Source organism: Elephantulus edwardii, unplaced genomic scaffold (genome assembly GCF_000299155.1).
Source record: "Elephantulus edwardii isolate Elephantulus edwardi_28Jun2011 unplaced genomic scaffold, EleEdw1.0 scaffold00056, whole genome shotgun sequence".
In the NCBI taxonomy this organism is placed as follows: Eukaryota; Metazoa; Chordata; class Mammalia; order Macroscelidea; family Macroscelididae; genus Elephantulus; species Elephantulus edwardii.
This window is the reverse complement of record NW_006399806.1, coordinates 7,060,771-7,081,949: the sequence shown is the minus strand read 5'-3', so window position 1 is coordinate 7,081,949 and position 21,179 is coordinate 7,060,771. Positions and strand designations below refer to the sequence as shown.

Here is a 21,179-nt window from a genome sequence, read left to right as displayed (position 1 = left end):
ACAAGTCAATTCATTGCTGTCGAGTCAGAACCAACACAGAGTTAACTGTCCAACTGAGTTTCCAAGGTGTCAATAGGAGAAACTTCCCATCTTTCTCCCTGGGAGCTACTGGTAGTTTATGGACTTTGGGTTCACAGTACATCTCTGCACACAACGGATAAGGTGGAGTGGGGAGGATCCCAATGTTCCAATCTCACCTGTCTTTAAAGAAGATAATTTCCCCTCTCAGAGTAGTCACTGCATCAAATGACAAGTCAGGGTCACACTTGGCTGGTGGCTGAGATTGTGTGGGAATGTCTTCTGTGGGCACCGTGGTTTTATTAGAGGAGGAAGATGGAGGTCCTAAAGAGAACAGATGTAGGGAAATAAATCTTAAAGTAAATGACATGCTATGTTAATTGCTATGCTTTTCAAGATGAAACTTCAGGTAGTGTTTTAAGTCCCCACAATTACAATGCTGAAGATCGCCCTTGTAATGTTTTTTTTTTGGACATTACATGTCTTATTTTTCTAATATAACTCACCATAGAGAAAGTGAATTCTATTCACATCATCTTGAGAAAGACGCAACTGGGATTTGCCTCTGGATTTCTTGTATGATTTGTACATCAAAGCTTCAGGGTTGTTTGAATGAGAGAGACCCAGGGCATGACCAATTTCATGAGCAGCCGCAAAGAGAAAATTGGCCCCTATGTAAAAAATCATAAACAATCAGCTACTTAAATAGTTCATCAATGCTCATCAATGCATGTACATAATGCATACCTGTCTAGCAAGCCACCCCTGGAATAACACAGTGACTTCTTAATTGTGGAGTCATTCACTGATTGGCATACATACTTCATTGAAATATGTTTTCAAGGTTGACTTGAAGACAATGTCTAAGACAGATCCTTCCCTAGTCCTCTCTTCTATTTTGAAAGTCAGGTCACTTTTCCTGCATTGACTGTGATAAACATAGTTTCTAAAAGATAACTTTGGAGAGTCTAAGACTAATAGAATGTCAATAAAGATAGCCCCTTCGGTCTCTAATAAGTTAGGCATCTTTCAAGTTTTTAATATATACTCATGACAATTCCAATTCCAGCTCTCTGCACATTTCATTATAATACTTTGCTTTGTCTGCTCAAGCTACCCTTTGAAATCATCTGTTCATCTCTTATATTGAGCTTACTTTCCCTTTGTTTTGGCTTTTCAACATGTTAGTGAAATTTAGAGTCTCTTCTGACATCCATTTTGGTTTCTTCTTTCTCGTCTGTCTTTGTAATGACCTTTTTCTCTCTTAATGAATGATATTCTTGACAATCATCCCACAACTCATCTGGTCTTCAATCATTGCTGTTTAATGCTTCAAACATATTGTTAACAATTATAAGGATTACAATGAAATGTACAGAGAGCTAGAATTGGAGAATTAAAAGGGAAGAACTCACTCTGCATTTCTCAAGGTGAGAGAACAGAAAAACGAATTACACCTCAATCACAATATTGAAAGATGCTACGAGAAATGTGTTGAATAACTTGTTGTTGTTGTTGTTGTTATATGCTGTCCTGTCACTTGTGACTCATAGTGACCCTATGTATAACAGTTCTGAACTTTTCTCTATCCTGTGACAACTAGAATTGGGAAGTATCAAAAGAATACATGGAATCACTGGACCAAAAAGAACTGATGGACAATAAATATTACAAGATATACCATGTGAGTAGGAGCTAATAGTAATGAAGGAGGAAGTAGAAGCAGCATTGAAGGCTATGACAAAAAATAACAATATATTTGTTCCCATTCCCAGGAAAGGTGATCTAAATGGATGTGGAAATTATGGAACAATATCACCAATTTCACATGCAAACAAAATTTTGCTGAAGGCAATTCTAAGAGGGCTATAAAAGATATAGATATGGAATTTTCAGAAGTTCAAGTAGGATTAAGAAGAGACCATGCCATCAGAGACATCATTGCTGATGTCAGATTGATCCTAGCTGAAAGTAACCAGAACATCTACTCCTGACTCATTGATTACACAAAGGCTTTTGACTATGTGGATCATAGCAAGTTGTGGCTCACATTGAAAGGATGGCAATCCCATAACTCCTAATTGGGGTCATGCATAACCTATACCTAGATCAAAAGGCTATTGTGTATGTGGAGCAAGGGACACTAAACAGTATAAAATTAGGAACGGTTGTTTTCTCTTTTCATACATCATAAATCTATGCTGTGCAAATTATTCTCGAAGCTGTACTCTGAAAAATATTGTAGCATCAGGATCAGAGAGAGACTCATTAATAACCTGCATTATTCAGATGACACAAGCCTTGCTTTGCTGAAAGTGAGGAGGACTTGAAGCAGAAGATCAAAGAATAAAGACTTCACAATGCATTTCATTTCAATGTAATCCATCCATCCATACTGATGCTGCCAATTGGCCCAATGGAGAGAATCTTTGTTTTCTTGATATTGAGCTTCAGTCCATATAGGAGGCTGCAGTCCTTGATCTTCTGCAGCAAGCACTTCAGGTCCTCCTCAGTTTCAGGAAGCAGGGTTGTGTCATCTGCATAACGCAGTTGTTGATGATTCTTCCACCAATCCTGATGCAACATTCCTCTTCATATAGCCCAGGCTCTCGGATAATCTGTTCTGCAAACAGATTGAAAAGGTATGGAGACAGAATACAGTATACAAAAGATCAATATTTATTCCCATTCCAAAGAAAGGTGACCCAACAGAGGGTGGAAATTATCGAACAATATCATTAATATCACATGCAAGCAAGATTCTGCTGAAAATTACCCAAAAACCTTTGGAACAATATGTCAATAGAGAACTGCCAGGTGTGCAGGCTGGATTTATAAGAGGTTGTGGTACTAGGGATATTATAACTAATGTCAGATGGATCTTGTCATCAAGCAAAGAATACCAGAAGAATGTTTATCTGTGCTTCATTGACTATGCAAAGGCTTTTGACTGTGTGGATCACAATAAGCTGTGGCTGACTCTGAGAAGAATGGGAATCCCATAACATTTGATTGTGCCAACCCAAAACCTATACTTGGACAAAGAGGCAGTCATCAGAACAGAGCAAGGAGACACTACACGGTTCAAAATCAAGAAGGGCGGTCGTCAGAGATGTATTCTGTCTCCTTTCAATGTAAAGAAAAAAAAATTATACTGGATTGATAGGTAACATCATTATAGATGGAGAAAAGATTGAAACTGTCAACAACATCATCTAATTTGAATCTACAGTCAACACCCTTGGTACCAGCAGTCAGGAAATCAGGAGATGCATTGAACTGTAAAAGTCTGTAGTTAGGGGCCTCTCCAAATTGTTGACAAGTAATGATGTCAGTTTGAGGATTAAGGTACATCTGATTCAGGTCATGTTCTATTTGACCACTTGCTATGCATCTGAGATCTAGACAATGAATAAAGATGACTGAAGAAAAAAATAAGCTGTAGAGTTGAAGAAGATTCCTGAACATCCGATTGACTGCTGAAATAAACAGATATGTCTTGGAGAGGATGCAGACAGTGTTCTTTGGAGGCAAAGATTGTAAAGTTTCACCCCACATACTTCAGGCCTATTTCTAGGAGGGAAGATTCCTGGAATAGTGACATGATGTTTGTAAAGGCAGAGAGTTGGCGAGGGAGAGAAAGACCCTCGACCAAGTGGATTGACACAGTGTTTGCTGCAATTGACTCTAGTATGTCAGACAGGGTAAGGGACAGAATAGGACTAGACTCACATCTGTTGTTTACAGGATCTCTATCAGTTATACTCGATCCGACAGCAACTAACCATCACAACAATTCATGACAAATTCAACTGACATTAATCCTATAATATTAGTGTTATTCCTCAAACCATTTTAAAAACACATTTCCCCCTGCTTATCATAAATATTTTCACAGCATTCCAGGTTCTATTCAGCAAATTATACCCAAATTGTGTAGTACAATGGTTATAATATGAACAATTCACAAATATTCTCATTATTTCTATTATGATGGTTTAATTTCCATTAATCTAGCTTTCCTGTATCATTACAGCCTGATATTAGTTTTAAATTATTTGTTGATCATTTTATCCATACGTTGTTACTATTGTGTACTCTTGTGTCAGAACTGACCCATAGCTGACCCTTCAGCAGGTTTTCAGGGGCACAGGAAGAGTTTGCACATCCTTCTCCCTTGAAGAAACTGGTGGTTTCAAATCACATGCCTTTGGGATTGAAGCACAGCTCCTTACCACTAGGCCACCAGAGCCTCCTTTAGTCATGTAGGTAATTTTTTTAGGACAATTGTACTCGTAGTTGATATATATTATTTTGTAGTTCAGTTCCGGTGAGGAGCTTTGCTGTAATCTCAGACACATGGTTGGAATCCACCAGCTGCTCTGCAGAAGGATGGGCAATCTCTTCTCTTGTGATTTTCTGCCTCTGAAAACCTCCTGGAGCATCAGCGATACCTTAGTTCTAATTCAATGCTAAACCTCAATTATAGCCTGTTATCTATAAGGTGACCATAGGAGTTGATTTTAGTTCAAAGTCTGAAGAATTTCTCAAGGCAATGGTTTCAGGAACTCTTGCAGTCCTGCCCTCAACAAGCCAGTAAGTCTATTTCTCTGTTTGTTATTTAGGGTTTTCTTTGTTTTTAGGGATTTAAGGTTCCATTTACACTCTCCTCTCATTATCTCAGGCTCCTTCTATTTTGTTCTATGTACAGTGGTCAGCAGTGGTAGTGGGCATCATCTAGCTCTTTTGCTCTTAGAGTATATAAGGCCATGGCTTATGTCAACTATTTGTTTTGTAGACTGGATTCTGCTTTGAGTCTTTGACTTTCTTTACTCTTGTGCTTCAGATGCATAGAGACCAACAGTTATACAGTGACTCACAGGCTATTATATATTAGTTACAAAGCTGTTGTTTCGAATAAACATATAACCTGAGTGGTTCTATCTACTCTTCCTCATAATGAAATATTTTTGGTAGCCAAAAATCTCTCTGTAGAAGGTACAATTGGATGTACACATAAAATAGGTATGTGACTCATATCTGTTTTCAGAAAAATAAAGATAGCTGAATTCAACTTATTTTTATATTATAAAGAAGGTCTTATTGAAATTAGTAGTAGAATTTATTTAAACAAGACTCCAAGCAACTGTGCTAAAAAGAGTTGTTCAGATAACTCATTCCATTCAATAAAAGCATTATGTGTGAAATCTTTATAACAATGGTAAATATTTCATCCAATCTCAGAAGTAACTCCTGTCTCAACAAAATGTTAATAAACTTTAGAAATAACTTGAAAAAGTTATTTTTATGTATGCATATATATGATAATATACAATTAGTTTTAATTTATGGACTTTGCATACAAAATTCATTATATATACAGCTATAGATATGTAGATATAACACATGCAGGAGGGTCAGCTATGAATGGATTTTAACTTGATGGTAATAAGTGTTTGTATACTCAGAGTGACTTGTAGTTGATCTATTTTTCTCCCACTGAGCAGCTGGTGGACTCAAATGGAGGACCTTTGACTGTCAATGCAACAGCTGGAATATTAGACCATCAGAACTCCATTATTGGAATAAATATGAATGGTGCATATTATGCCAGAAATAATATGCAGGAAACAGAATAACCATAGACATTTTATAAAATTCTTCTTTAGGTATTGGAACAAAGAATGCTTCAGATTTCTACTCAAATAATAACAAGTATCATACAGTTACATAACACATGTTTTTTTACTACTCATTTTGGTCATTTAAATTCTTTCTGGTCAGAGCTGAGGATCATTTGTGAAATCACCCCGAGAGATTTAGGACTCACCTGAATAATCCTCTGTCCATTGTATGTCATCATAGAAATGAATGTCTCCATTTAACCCTGGTCCGGGTGGGAAGGCATGAGCCAGAGTAGATGCTGATACATTAAACGATTCATAGTCTTTATGGTCTAACAGGAAAAAAAAATTGGAAAAAAGAGAAATTGGAATTTCTTTTTAGTGTTTTCTAATAAAAGAATATCTGCTCAATGTGTTTATATAGTTTTAAAGTAATTTTAATTATTAATTTTTTTACCTCTACTCATAAAAGAAATCATCATGTCAGCCTCTCCATCATAAAGCCTGTAGAACGTGAGAGGAGTCACCTTCTCCCAGAGTTTCAGAGCTCTCTCAATGGCAAAGTCAGTAGCATTTCTTGACAACTTTGGTATGTAATTCACAATTCTGTAAAAGAAAAAGAGCACACATATTCTTCTGTGACAGTAAAGTTAATATTTTACCATTTGTAAGGACATCTGTGGAGCCCTTACCTGTAAGTAAGGTTAGTTTTCCTCCACTTGCGTGAGCGACATAATCTAGAGATGTGACCAACCACGGGGAATCCACAAATGGGCTTATCCTTCACATCTAGGATGCCAGAGTCCGGCTTCTCCATTACCTTCAACCCAGGGGACCTGTGCAATTCCTGATTTTTTTTAACTACAGCACTGCTTTCATTTCTTCTCACAAATTGTTTCATATCGTTTCCAAGATTATAATCATTTCCAAGATATTTCTAATAGAATAAAAAAAACAATTTTCAAGTGATTTTTATAACTGTCTAGAGTTGCTCCAATTTCATATTAAGCTTTAATTACTCCCTAGTTGAAGTAAAAGTAAATAATACACTTAACCTGATATTTCATTGACTTCTGTTTTCATTATTGTATCTTCGTGGTGGTGTGATTGTTGGTAGGTGATTTTATAATCACCTTGAGAAATTACATCTTCTTCCTGGTTTTCTTTATCCTTGTCTGTTAAGATGGGAAAAATCTTGCTACTTCTAGTACTTTAATATTACTTGATCTTAAATTATCCCAACATAATAGATTCTAAACTCAAAATACTCTTACTTTGTCTTGGAAAGCACATTTACTTCTCCACTTGGGCTGGACATAGTTGTCGTAGTTTCTATCATTAATTACCTTGAGAATGTCGATATTTGGTTCTTCCTTCACTGTCTTGTCCAGTGGGTAAGCCAAGCAAGCAGGTAGACATAATAGCACACAGATCATAAGATTCTTCATTGCCATTGTCTGCATTAAAAGAAGCCACCTTCTCTATCTATTGCCTTTTTCTCTCTACTTTCTAGTGACAGGACTTATATAGAATGACAATACTTAGATAATGATGTGTATTTGGTGACTCATGTTTGAGTACATCTGTTTGCTGCTGCTATTTTGTATCTTAGTGACATCAAGAATATTGACCAAAATTCAATGTGAAAATGACACAAAATTCATCAATAATTTCCTTTGACCTTCTCAATTTGTACAAGAGAATCTCTAAGAAGTGATTTTCATATTTATAAAGAGGGTAAAATAATTTATATTTGTGTGTTTATTTAGAGGAAGTTGACAAGTCTGGTAAACGTTGAAACATCAGACCTTCCAGTATAGACCAAAAAAGGACAGTTAGAAGTAGAATGTGTCCCTGAGGTACAACTGTCTCTTTTGCCATCAGATCAGAACTCCCTGGGGCCCAGCTATTAATACTGAACATTTTGATGTAAGATTAAAAAAAAAAAAATCCTGATCCAAAAAGTGAAAATACAGGAAATAATTTCAAATTCTCGTGGACTCTGGAGAGTTTCTGCAGTCAGATACAACTTTATTGTATCTGAGATACATACTTTGAAGACAGAATAAGAGTGTGTAGGAATATTCCCCTGAGCAGCGCACACTATCTCCACACCACTTGAGGTTGACTGGCTAGAACGTGGTCTTCAGGAATTTGAAGACTTCTCCTTCATTACTTTTACACATCTGAAAAATGCGCAATGAATAAGAATGACAGAAGTATTATCAAACTAGTCTATCTTGGAGGAAGTGTAACCAGGTGTGTACTCCTTAGAGGAAAGAATAAAGAAACTTTGTTCCATACACTTTGAGGATTTTGTCCAGAGGGGCCAGTCCTCAGAAAAAAGACACCATGCTGGTAAAGGTCAGATAAATGTGAAGATGGCTCAAGAAAAGGTAAGGTTCAGATCTGTTACTTATACGGTAGTCATGAGTTTCAGTTGACTGAATGACATAAACAAAACCAAAACCAAAATCTTATGCCAGAATTGATCGCTGATCCAGGCATATCAACCTGTGGCCAAAGATTTGCTATACAGTATGGAGGAGAAGGGATGTCAGTTTGAAAATCAAAGGGTTGGGGCTTTACAATCAGGACTCAAAGTCAGCTAAATAGCTTTCACAAATATATGATATTTGAAAGTCATTCATTCCTTTCATCTATATAAATGAAGTGGATATAAACTCATTCAGCTCTGGGGCTGTGTTTCTTAGGGAGTTATTCTGATAACCCAAAACTGGCCCTTTTATGATCATTCTAATTCATCTGTGCCTCAGCAGGAGAAAGACTGACAATTTTGTCCTTTGTGAATTACAGCCTTTAAAAACCTGCAGGAGGGTCAGCCTTGAGTCAGTTCCTACTCAATGTTAGTGGGGTTTAGTTGAGTATGACTTACACAGTCCCTGTGAATAACAGATGTGACACTGTCCTGTCATTTGCCATCCTCACAATCTCTGATATACTAGAGCCTATTAATGGCTGTAGCCACTGTGTTAATCTTCATGGTTAAGGATCATCCTCTTTATTGCTGATTCTCCACCCTTCTTTCATGACGTCATTCTACAAGGAATAGTCTTTTTTGGCCTCATCCCCAAAGTATTATATGAGATGAAGCTTTATCAACTTTGCCTCAAAGGAGCACTCTGGCAGAACTTTCTCCAAGACATATCTGGTTGTGTTTTTTCTTTTTGAAATCCATGGGCTATTCAGTACTTTTCTCCAACACTACAGTTGAAATCACGACTCCTTCTGCCATATTTATTCATTACCCAGCTCTCAGGAGTACCTTGCTTGTTGTTGTTATGTGACCTCGAGTCACCTGTGACTCATAGCAACTCTGTGTACAACAGCTCTGAAGCCTGTCCAATCTTGACTCTGACATACCTAATCCCATCATCCATCTCATCCAGGGTCTTCCTCTCCTGTATCATCCATCTACACTTCCAAAGAGCATAATCCTTCTCCAAGGACTAGCCCCTCCTGGACACATGCCCAAAGAATGTGAGATGGAGCTTCCAAATCCTTGCCTCCAAGGAGAATCTTGGTTTCACTCTCGCCAAAACAGGCCTGCTTGTTTTCTTGGCGATCCATGGTGTGTCAATGCTAATTCTATTTACCTTCAATGTATGTTTGTTTTTCACTTTCTTTATTTCATATTTTCTAAAAAAGACTTGAAGAATTTTAGGAAAAAGAAAAAAGTTCAGAATGACCTACAGGCAGACAAAAGCTTTCTTTTTTTAGGGGCTGTTAATGAGATTGAGATGGGATGGATGGTAGTTTGTACAGGAAGTTGGGAGCCGAGCTCCTGTCAGGATATGAACAGCCCAGGGCTTTATCAGGATCTGGTCATCTAGGCCCCTTATGGTCAGACCTTATCAAGACATGGTCAGGCTTGAGTCTAAATTGTTGGGGTAGATAATGAATTTTAACATTCTTCCTCCAGATTTCATAGAACAAAGGTAAAATAAAAGTGGTGAGAGGGTGGTGGTGGTGGTTGTTGATTGTCCTCAAGTCAAGCATGACTCATAGCGACCCTATGAACAAAAGACCTGAAGCCCCTCTACAACTATCGTCATTCATCAAAGTTCATAGAGTTTACAGAGGCATCCTGTTTAGGAAGTGGAAACCACTTCTGCTTCCAAATTTATTTATGATGAAATGAAATTTAGTATTTGTTTATTTTTTATTACTAAAGTATTATTATTAATTTCATTTAATTATTTACATTGTTAGTTTAATTATTTTAAAGCCTATCCCTAGCCAATATCCAGAGGAATATTTTCTCCTTGTTTCATAACTTCCTCTTCCCCCCTCCTCTCTTTATTACTCAAATGGATGGGATGTGAGGACAGGACAAAAGCAAAGTCTCAATAAATAGGAGAAATGGGGTGAAAGCAGTGGGCCCGTGTTGCCTGATACCACATGATTAAATGGAAGAGATCTATATTTGTTCCCATTCCAAAGAAGGGTGACCCAACAGAGTGTGGAAACTATAGAACAATATCATTGATTTCACACGCAAGCAAGATTCTACTGAAGATTATCCAAAAACGACTGGAACAGCACATCAGCAGAGAACTGCCAGAAGTCCAGGCTGGGTTTAGAAGGGGTCATTGTACTAGGGATATTGTAGCTAATGTTAGATGGATCTTGGCTGAAAGCAGGGAATACCAGAAGAATGTCCATCCATGTTTCATTGATTATGCAAAGGTGTTTGACTGTGTGGATCATAAAAAACTGTGGCTGACTCTGAGAAGAATGAGAATCCCAGAACACTTGATCGTGCTAATGTGAAACCTATACTTGGACCAAGAGGCAGTCATCAGAACAGAGCAAGGAAACACTGCATGGTTCAAAATTGGGAAGGGTGTACATCAGGGATGTGTCCTATCTCCATACCTTTTCAACCTGTATGCAGAACACATTATCAGAGAGGCTGGGCTCTATGAGGAGAAGAGTGGCATCAGGATTGGTGGAAGATCTATCAACAATCTGCGTTATGCAGATGACACAACCCTGCTTACTGAAACTGAGGAGGACCTAAAACACCTGCTACAGAGGGTCAGGGACTGCAGCCTTCAGTATGGATTGAAGCTCAATGTCAAGAAAACAAAGATTCTCACCACTGGACCAATTGGCAGCATCAGGATGGATGGTGAAGAGATTGAGATTGTTAACAACTTTAGTCTGCTAGGCTCCACGGTCAACACTCTTGGCACCAGTAGCCAGGAAATAAAAAGCATATTGCGATGGAAAAGTCTGCTGTTAGGGACCTCTCTGGGGTACTGAAGAGCAATGGTGTCACTCTGGAGACTAAAGTGTGTCTGATACAGGCTATAGTCTTTGAAATCACTTGCTATCCATCAGAGAGTTGGATAATAATAAGGAGGATAGAAGGAGAATTGATGCCTTTGAGTTGTGGTGCTGAAGAAGAGTATTGAATGTACCCTGGGCTGCCAAGAAAACAGATTCACCCTAGAGAGGGTTACACCCAGGCTGCTCCTGGGAGGCAAGGATTCTGAGGCTTCGTCTTACATCCTTTGTCCATGTTGTAAGGAGGAAGAGGTCCTTGAAGAGGGACATCATGCTTGGGAAGGTGGAGGGACAGCGCAGAAGGGGAAGACCCTGTATGAGGTGGATTGATTCAGTGACTGGGGTAATCGGGATGGGTGTGTAAGAGGCAGTGCGATTGGCACAAGATAGAGCAGGGTTTAGGGCTGTTGTACATAGGGTCACTATGAGTTGCAAGGGACTCGAAGGCACATAACAACAACAACAATGTGGAGGGAGGAGGTGGGTGCTGGACTGGGCAATCGCCTGCGCTGCCCAAATATGGTGGATAGATGCACTTACACAGTGACGCAGGAACCATGGAGGCCACAACCCCATCAACCCCTCCCGAAGCTCCTACTATCTTGGGAGGGGGCAGCTGGGCAGACAAGTTCCTGCCCCATGGCCTTGCCTAGTCTCCTTTTCCATTTGCATTAAAAACAATGGGGCCAGATAAAGCTACTAATGGAAGGGAATGGAAGAGGGTCAGCTTGTCCCCACACTGGACCCACCCTAGAACCTTCAGGGAGCTGCTGAGGCCCAGGGTCCTGAGATGTCCTCTCCCCCACTTCACCACCGCACAAAGACCAGGGTCTTGCCCAGGATTAAAACCCAAGAATGCAGCCCCCAGCCCAGGGCTTTAGGGTGTCTCACCTCTTTACAGGACCTCCTGGAAGAGGAGGGAGAGGCATGACTGCCTTGGGGGTCTGTACCAAAGGAGGAATGAGGCCAGGGGTGCCCTCCCTTCCACTGAAGTTGAGCTCCTGATGTACAGGCTCCAAGGGGCTGACCAGGACAGGGCTCAGAGCATCCTGCTGGGGAGGATGGGGCAGTGGGGGCTACCAAGGCTCTTGCTCTGCTCTTGGGCACAGTGCCTACCACCTGGTCTGCCTCTTCACTGGGTGGTGGTCCCACCTCCAGGCTGTGCTGTGCCTTTGCTCTACCTTCTCTATGAAGCCTCTGGCACCTCCCAGGACAGAGCTGCAGTGTCTTCAGACTAGACAGCCTTTCAGAGAACCAAGCAGCTATCACTTAGCCGGATCACATAGCTGGTGTCCTCGGCCTTGTTCTCTGTGGAAGGCTTCCCATCACTGCCCAAAAGTGCCTGCTGCTCAGGGGAGAGTCTGGGTTGTGAAGCGTTGGAGAAATCGCCCCCTGAGGGCTCAGAAATTGGAGCCCCACAGAACTTTCCCACTGATAGAGTGGTGATCTCCCACTGGTGACCCACTTTGGCCCTGGCCTTGAAGCAGCTGGGAGCAGGAGCAGTGGCTACTGGAACCTCAGGAGACAGCAGCACCTCGGGCCAGTTCTTGATTTCAAGCCTCATCATACAACAGTAGTCTTTCCATGTTCTTCCTAAGTCTGCTGTTTTATGTTTCTGTGTTTTCTGATTTCCTTTCTTCTCCATCAGTTTCATTCCCCAGACAGTATTGTATCTCTCTCTCTCTGTCTCTCTCTCTCTCTCTCTCTCTCTGTGTGTGTATAAATAATTTTTTTTCTCTCCCATGGAAGAAAAGACCAAAATGGATGTCAGAAGAGACTCTGAATATTGCACTAGAGTGCCAAGAAGCCAAAGCAAAGGGAAGAAAACAAGAAACAGGAAATTAAGGAATTGAATAGAAGATTTCACAGGGCCACTTGGGAAGACAAAGCAAAATATTATAATGAAATGTGCAAGGAGTTGGAGTCAGAAAATCAAAAGGGACAAACTTTCTCAGCATTCCTTAAGCTGAAAGAACTAAAGAATAAATTGAACCCACAAATTGCAAAGCTTAAGGATGCTATGGGCACAGAATTGAATGATTCAAGAAGCATTAAAAGTAGATAGAAGGAGTATACAGAGTCACTGTACCAAAAAGAATTGGCTGACACAGAAGAATTTCAAGAAGCAATGTATGATCATGAGGCAATGGTGATAAAGGAGGAAGTGCAGACTGCTCTGAAGGACTTGACAAAAAATAAAGTGGCAGGAATTGATGGAATACCAATTGACATATTTCAGATAAAAGATGCTGCCCTGCATATGCTCATCAAATTGTGCCAAGAAATCTGGAGGACAACTACTTGGCCAACTGACTGGAAGAGATACGTATTTGTTCCCATTCCCAAAAAAAGGTGACCCAACAGAGTGTGGGAATTATCAGATAATACCACTAATATCACACATTAGCAAAATGCTGCTGAAGATTATCCAGAAAAGACTTGAAAAGTACATTCATTGACAGAGAACTACCAGAAATACAAGCTGTGTTTGGAGGAGGTTGTGGCACTAGGGACATTATTGCCAATGTCAGATAGATCTTGGCAGAAAGCAGAGAGTACCAGAGAAGAATGTCTGTGTTTCAATGACTATGCAAAGACTTTTGACTGTGTAGATCATAATGCAGTTTTCAATACGGATTGAAGCTCAACATCAAGAAAATAAAGATTGTCAGCACTGGGCCAATTGGCAGCATCAGTATGGATGATGAGGAGACTGAAATAGTTAACAGTTTTAGTTTACTTGGTTCCATAGGCAACACTCTTGGTAACAGCAGCCAGGAAATCAGGAGATGAATTGCATTAGGAAAGTCAGCTGTGAGGGACTTCTCAAGAGTACTGAAGAACAATGATGTCAGGCTGGAGACTAAGGTGTGCCTGATCCAGGCTATAGTCTTCGCAATTACGTGCTATGAATTGGAGAGTTGTACAATGAAGAGGGATGATAGAAAGAGAATTGATGCCTTGGAGCTGTGGTGCTGGAGAAGAGTGTTGAATATACCATGGACTGCTAGGAGAACAAACAGGTTTGCCCTGGAGAGACTGCTCCTTGGAGTCAGGATTCTGAAGCTTTGTCTGACAAACTTTGGGCATGTTGCAAGGAGGGACTGGCCCTTTGAGAGTGACATCATGTTTGGGAGAGTAGAGGGACGGTGCAGGAAAGGAAGACCCTCGATGAGATGGATCAATTCTGTGAGTGGAGTGGTGGGAATGAGTGTGTTTGAGACGGTGAGGTTGGCACAGGATAGAAAGGCATTTAGGGCTCTTGTACATAGGGTTGTTATGAGTTGCAAGCGCTTGATGGCACACAACAACAACAACCACCACCTTGAGGAAAAAGGGGAATCTCAGACACTTGATTGTGCTTATACAAAATCTATACTTGGACTAATAAGCAGTCCTCAGGGCAGAGCAAGGAAACACTGCATTGCTCAAAATCAGGAAAGGAGTGCATCAGGGATGCATCTTGTTCCCATATCTTTTTAATCTGTATGTGGGACAGATCATACAGGAAGCATGGCTTTATGAGAAGGAGTGTGACAACAAGATTGGAGGAAGCCTCATTAACAACCTCTGATATGCAGATAACACAACCTTGCTGGTTGAAACTGGAGAAGACATGAAGCACTTGCTGCAAAAGGTCATGGATTGTAGTCTTCAATGTGGATAAAAGCTCAACATCAAGAAGACAAAGATTCTCACCACTGGACCAATTTGGCAGCACCATAATAGATGGAGAAGAGATTGAGGTTGTTAATAATTATAGCTTGCTCGGATCCACAATCAGCACTCAACATCAGCAGTCAGGAAATAAAGAGATGAATTGCATTGGAAAAATCTGTTGTTATGGACCTCTGCAGAGTGCTGAAAAGCAACAATGTCAGTCTAGGTACAGAGGTGCACCTAATCCAGGCTGTGGTTTTCTCAATTACTTGTTATGTTTTGGAGAGTTAGATAAATATTAAGGATGTGGTTGTTGTTGTTATGTGCCGTCGAGTCATTTGTGACTCATAGCGACCCTATGCACAACAGCCCTAAACCCTGCTCTATCCTGCGCCAACCGTACTGCCTCTGACACACCCATCCCGATTACCCCAGTCACCGAATCAATGACAGAAGAAAAATAGATGCCTCCGATGCCTGGAAAAGAGTTTTCAATATACCATGGGCTACCAAGAAAGCAAATAGGTCTGTTTTGGAGCGGATGAAATCCTAGCTTTGGAGGCTAGGGTTTTTTAGCTCAGCCTCACTTACTTTGGACACTTGGCCAGGAGAGATTGGTCTTTGGGGAAGGACATCACGTTTGGAAGGGTGGATAGACAGCGCAGGAGAGGGAGACCCTGGATGAGATGGATTGGCACAGTAACTGGGGTAATGAGGGCTGGTGTGTCAGAATTAGTGAGACTGGCTCAGGACAGGGAAGAGTTCAAAGCTGCTGTACATAAGGTCTCTATACATCAAAGGTGACTCAATGGCACATAACAACAATAACCACTTCCTAAATAACATGCCTAAGGAAACTTTATGAACTTTAATAAATGTCAATATTTGTAGGGAGGCTTCAGGCCTTTTATTCGTGGAGTTGCTATGAGTCATGCTCGACTCAAAGGCAATCATCAATATTGTTAATTTCTCTAAGGAATGAGTACCAAGCTCCCTGGTGTTATTATTCACTCCTTGGTGTTGATGTTGTTGTTGTTGTTGTTGTGTGACATTGAGTCTCTTGTTAATCATAGCAATTCTATGTACAATAGCTCTGAACCCTGTTCTATTTTGAGCCAACATAATTGTTTCTGACACACCTACCTTCATTACCCCACTCACTGAGTAAATCAATTTCATCTAGGGTCTTCCTCTCTTGTGCTTTTCCTCCACCCTTCCAAGCATGATGTCCCTTTCCAAGGACTGGTCTCTCTTTTAAACAGGTCTAAAGTATGTCAGATGGAGTTTCAAAATTCTTGCCTCCGTAAGCAGCCTGATTTCTCCCTCTCCAGAACAAACGTGTTTGTTCTCCTAGCAGTCCATGGTATATTCAATAATCTCTAGAACCACAACTCAAAGGCATCAATTCTTTTTTCTGTCATCCTTAGTAATTGCCCAGCTGTTTATGCATACCAACTAATTATGAAGACTATGGTCTGGATCAGGCACATCTTAGCCTCCAGACTGACATCATAGCTCTTCCGTACTCTGAAGGAGTATCTGACAGCAGATTTTCCTTATGTAATTTGTCTTTTTATTTCCTGTCTGCTAGTACCAAGATTGTTAATTGTGGAGCCAAGCAAGCTGAAGCTGTCAGCAATCTCAATCTCTTCAACATCTATCATGATGTTGCCAATCAGCCCAGTGGTAAGAATCTTTGTTTTCTTGATATTGAGCTTTAATCCACTTTGAAAGCTGCAGTCCTTGACCTTCTGCAACAAATGCCTCATGTCCTCATTTTAAGTAAGCAGGGTTGTGTCATCTGCATGGATTTGTTCTTTTCCAGACTTAGTGTTAGGCCTCAGGCGGAGCTTTGTTCCAGGCCATGGGGTCCAAGTCTTGTAGGTGGTGGAGAGTCCATCAGCCTCTATCAACCCAGTAAGCCTGATCTCGATCTCTCTCTCTTTTGTTATTAACATAATATTACATATCTCACTTTCTCTTTCTGGGACCTTCTGTTATACTCCCTTCTAGAGCTATAAGCGTTGGTGACCAGGCACTAATGACTCATAGGTTTGTGAAGAGACATGAAGTACTAACTGTTGCTGTGTATCTTTGAGTGTCTTCACTGCTTTCAGAAGCTGCTTTCAAGATTTTAGAAACTAAACTCACTAAGTTATCCACCAAAATGGAATGTAGAACATTATCTTTATGGACTAACTTATGCAAATTGACCTTGATATTCTCTGAGACTGTGGTTCTGAATTTCCAGGAGCAGCATCTCCTTTTTCAGGTTGTTTAGTTGCACTTAAGGTGTTTACTTAACCTTGCCCTATTTGCTCTACTGTATAGATGGAAATAATTACCAAACAGTCCAATGTGCATGTCAAAAAAAACACCTCTCAAAGCTTTGTATGCTCACTGGTGGAATTCTTTTCACCTGTCCATACCTGTTTATCTTGCCTGTCAGCCTAAGTGGTGACAATACTTGTAGATAATGTTTTTTACCTTACTTGCTGAAAACTGAGGAAGACTGAAAGCATTTGCTGCATCAAGGACTCCAACCTTCAATATTATCTTGAAGTTCATCATCAAGAAAAAGATTCTCACCCCTGGGTTAATGGCAGCATGTTGACAGCTAGAGAGAAGGCTGAGTTTGTTACCAATTTTATCTTACTTGGATCCACAACCGTCACTCTTAGCACCAGCCGTCTGTACATTAAAAGACATATTCCTTCCCCCCCCCCCGAGAAAACATGTTTTATTTAAATAAGAGTTTATGTGTTGTTGTTGATTGCCATCGAGTCAAGCACAACTCATAGCAACTCCATGAACGAAAGACCTAATGCCTTTGTATAACTAACATCGTTTCTCCAAGTTCATAGAGTTTTCATAGGCAGGTGATTTAGAAAGTAGATGCTGCTTCTGCTTCCAAACCTGTTTTACAACTGTGAGCTTGACCAAATATCCACATTGGACATTTCTTTATGGCATTTCACACCCCAATGGCACAAAGTTCAGCATCACAGCAAACCCAGATCAGGTCCCTAATATTCTGGAGGCTTCTCTGTTTTAGGAGGTATCTACATGGAACACTTTTGAGAGAGGTCTAGAAGATCTTTCAGTAACATAAGAGCTTGAAAATAAGTAACTTTTTGTACCGTAATAAAACTGAAGGGGGAGGGGAGAACCAGTTGTTACTTTATGTGGCATTGGGCAGCTGTTGCTATTAAGTTGCAAGCCCTTTAGCTAGCTATTACTGATACATCAGTTGGAAATTTATTTCCTTGTCAAAAGTTTAATTCTCTATGCAGCATGCAGGAACAATGATTTTTAAAATTACTACTTAACTAGGGAGGGTCTGGAGAGCATTATGCTAAATGAACTAACTCAATCCCATAAGAACAAATACAGTATATGACCATTATTGTAGAAATAGATAACTAGTAAAAGTGTGTATGAGGATCCAAGCGAAGGGGAGGGTAATAGCATAGGGGTGAGGTTCAACGTGTGTGTGTGTGTGTGTGTTGGTAGTCATAAGGTTGCAAAATTTAATGGGTAGAGGGAGAGGTGTGTAAAGGAAATGGGAAAGATCTGGTGTGAAAAACAATCTATATGAATGTTGTAAGCACACCATTATAAAATTAAAAAAAAAATTTTAAAGTTTAAGGTTGTCCTCACATCCTGGTGTTTTCTGGGGGAGACAAACCTTCAAGATATGTCTGGTCAGAAGGAACAAAGACCTTGGTGGCAAGTGAGATGACCCATTACTTCATTCCTAAACTTTGCCCATGTAGGGCTGAAGACAGACAGCAATGATCTTTCTTTTGATACCATAGCTTCCTCTGTAAGGTGCAGTAGCCTATCATCCTCTCCTCAGCTCCATCCAGGGCTGCTCAGGTGCACATCCTCTTGGGACAAGGGGCCTTTGGCACAGACATAGCTATCTGTGATCTTAGGGCCCTGACTTTGGCTAAGATATCACTTTATTGCTTTGCTTCAGGCTGGGCACTGTCAGGTGCCTACTGCTAGACTTCTGTTTAATTGGGAGACTTCAAGACTAGACAGCATGGCTGTTTTCAGATGATTGCATGAAGTAGTTAACACCAGTCCAAGTTAAAGTAGACCACAAATGGTTACAGTATTCAAACTGTGACAAGGGACAAAAGGGAGATTTTGTTCTCATTGCCAGGAAATCCTCACTTAAGCTTCAGGGAGTCACAAACCTTAATAACCTTGTACCTTCAGCTGGTCGTCCTTAGCCTGTCCAGTCTCTACAAGGAACTAGCATGTGTTCTTGTGCTGGTCGCCCTGTAGCTGAATTACTTCTCCATACTCTGGATGCTCAAGGACAGGACCATTACAGGAACAGTTCTTCTTGAATGCCTTCCCTAGTTTCTTTTCATTGTAATCATCAGTGATCCCTTGGACAGTTGTAAGGGCCTTCCTGACATTTCTCTGTTGAATCCTTATGTGGACATAATCCTCAGTCCGAGCAGGAAGCAGGTCATCATCCTTACTTGCATCAGCAAAGGGGTTGAAAGAGTGGAGGCTCCGGATAGAGGACATATGATTCCTTCTCTTCAGTGGAAATGGTGTGTGGAAGGTGGTGCTGTGAGAAGTTGAGCAGGTGGCCAGCATCAGGAAGGGAGGGATTTAGAGGGGGAGGCACATGAGTCCTCAACTGTGATTCACTGACAGGGGCAAAATACAAGTTTCATTGGGAAAATAGGCTGTTAGAGGCCTCACCAATTACTGAAGAGCAATGATGTCAGTCTAGAGATTAAGGTGCACCTGGTTTAGGACATGGTTATCACACTTACTTGCTATGCGTCAGAGAGCTGGACCATTGTCCAGGATGGCAGAAGAAGCCTGGATGACCTCTGAGTTGTGATGCTGGAGAAGGGAATTGAACATACTATAGACTGCCAAGAGAACAAACAAGTCTATCATGGAGAGGGTTGCTCTTGGAGGCAAGGATTTTTAAATTCCAACTCACATACTTTGGGCGTGTTGCTAGGAGTTACTGTGCTTGGAGGTGACATAATGTTTGAAGGGTCAGCACAGGAGGAAGCCTCTGGATCACAAGGATTGACACATTGACTGTGGTAGTGGGGACAGGTGTGCCAATACAGTGAGACTGGCTTTACACAGGGCAGTTTTCACAGCTATTGTTTGTAGGATTGCTAGGAGTTGTAGCTAATTCAACAACACATAAAAACAACAATAACTGGTAATGCAGGATCAGATATGTAATCATATTTATTGCATTTTTTGTTGTTTAAAAATCTTGTTTTTCTTCAGCAATATTGTGCTGATCATATGCTTAATGGATATTTCCCTTCCATTCATTCAATATAATATGTGTTTATTATGTTGGTATCCCCAAAAGAAGCATCTTTCTGACAGTTCAGAGTCACTAGTGACTCCAAGAAAAAGATGGGCCATTCTCTCTTATGCTGTTTACAGTATCAGAAAACCTGCTGGTGGTAAGCTATGTTTTGTTGCCACTTTGACGACAATGCATTTTATTGTCTAGTGAATGGCTTTCTCAGTCATTCCATTCTATACCATCTCTGGTGATAGTAAGAGCATTTCTTTATGTGGATAAGTCTGTCCTGCACTATTTGTAATAGTTGGTATGTATATTATCTCTCCTTTCATGATTGACTTTTTCAAGTCAGTATGGTGTCCTCAAGAGTCATTATTTCATGAATGTTCTTGAATTTTCCATTATTCTGTAGTTCTAGATTGCATTTCATTCTATGTATGTGCCACATATTGTCTATTCATCCATTTATGTTGTCTCCATCTCTTTCTTATTGTGATTACTGCTACATTGACCATGGGTGTGCACTATGTGCCCAAATCCTGCCTATTCTTGATTAAAAGAATGTGTTAATATTGACAATGGTAGATCAAACAATATTTCACGTTCTCATCTTTAAAGTAATTATTAGTTCAAATTCAAATTATGAATTTTGATCAGTGATTGCAGTATTTTTCATTCTTTCTAGTACAGTTTGGGAGAGAGAACCTCTCTACATTTTAATGCTTCAGTGAAGTGATAAATTACCTTGTATTTATTTACATCCATATAATGAGTAATGATATAGAGCATTTATCCATCTGTTCATTATTCATCTGTAGTTCTTCTTTGATGAAATGTCTTCTGACATCCTCTCCATATTTTTAAATTAAATCATCAAAGTTTCCATAGATGGGTAGATTTACTAATGGGTTTTCCATTCAGTTATCATGGTCTATGTGTCTGTCATTGAATAGATACTTGATGGTTTTATTATCATAGGCTAAAGAAGAAAAAAAGACCAAGATGGATGTCAGATGAAACTCTGAGTATTGTATTAGAGTGCAGAGAAGCCAAAGCTAAAGGAAAAAAAAATATCAAGAAATAAAAGAGCTGAATAGAAAATCTCAAAAGGCAGCTCAGGACGACAAAGCAAGATACTATAATGAAATGTGCAGAGAGCTGGAGTCAGAAAATCAAAAGGGCCAGACTCGCTCAGCGTTTCTTAAGCTGAAGGAGTTTAAAAACAAATTCAAACCACGGGTGGCAATACTTAA

General features: G+C 40.1%; 1 protein-coding gene across 1 annotated transcript in view; it reads right to left on the bottom strand.

The window, feature by feature from the left end:
- The window catches only part of LOC102861316 (stromelysin-2-like), a 22,719-nt gene extending 15,629 nt beyond the window's left edge, over positions 1-7,090 (bottom strand). Inside the window, exons 1-6 of the mRNA XM_006887351.1 lie at positions 6,989-7,090; positions 6,335-6,579; positions 6,100-6,248; positions 5,849-5,974; positions 525-689; positions 198-342 (exon numbers count right to left, since the gene is read on the bottom strand). Of these exons, the coding sequence (XP_006887413.1) occupies positions 198-342; positions 525-689; positions 5,849-5,974; positions 6,100-6,248; positions 6,335-6,579; positions 6,989-7,090 (932 nt within the window). The remainder of the gene's footprint in view (positions 1-197; positions 343-524; positions 690-5,848; positions 5,975-6,099; positions 6,249-6,334; positions 6,580-6,988) is intronic.
- Between the last annotated feature and the right edge of the window lie 14,089 nt (positions 7,091-21,179).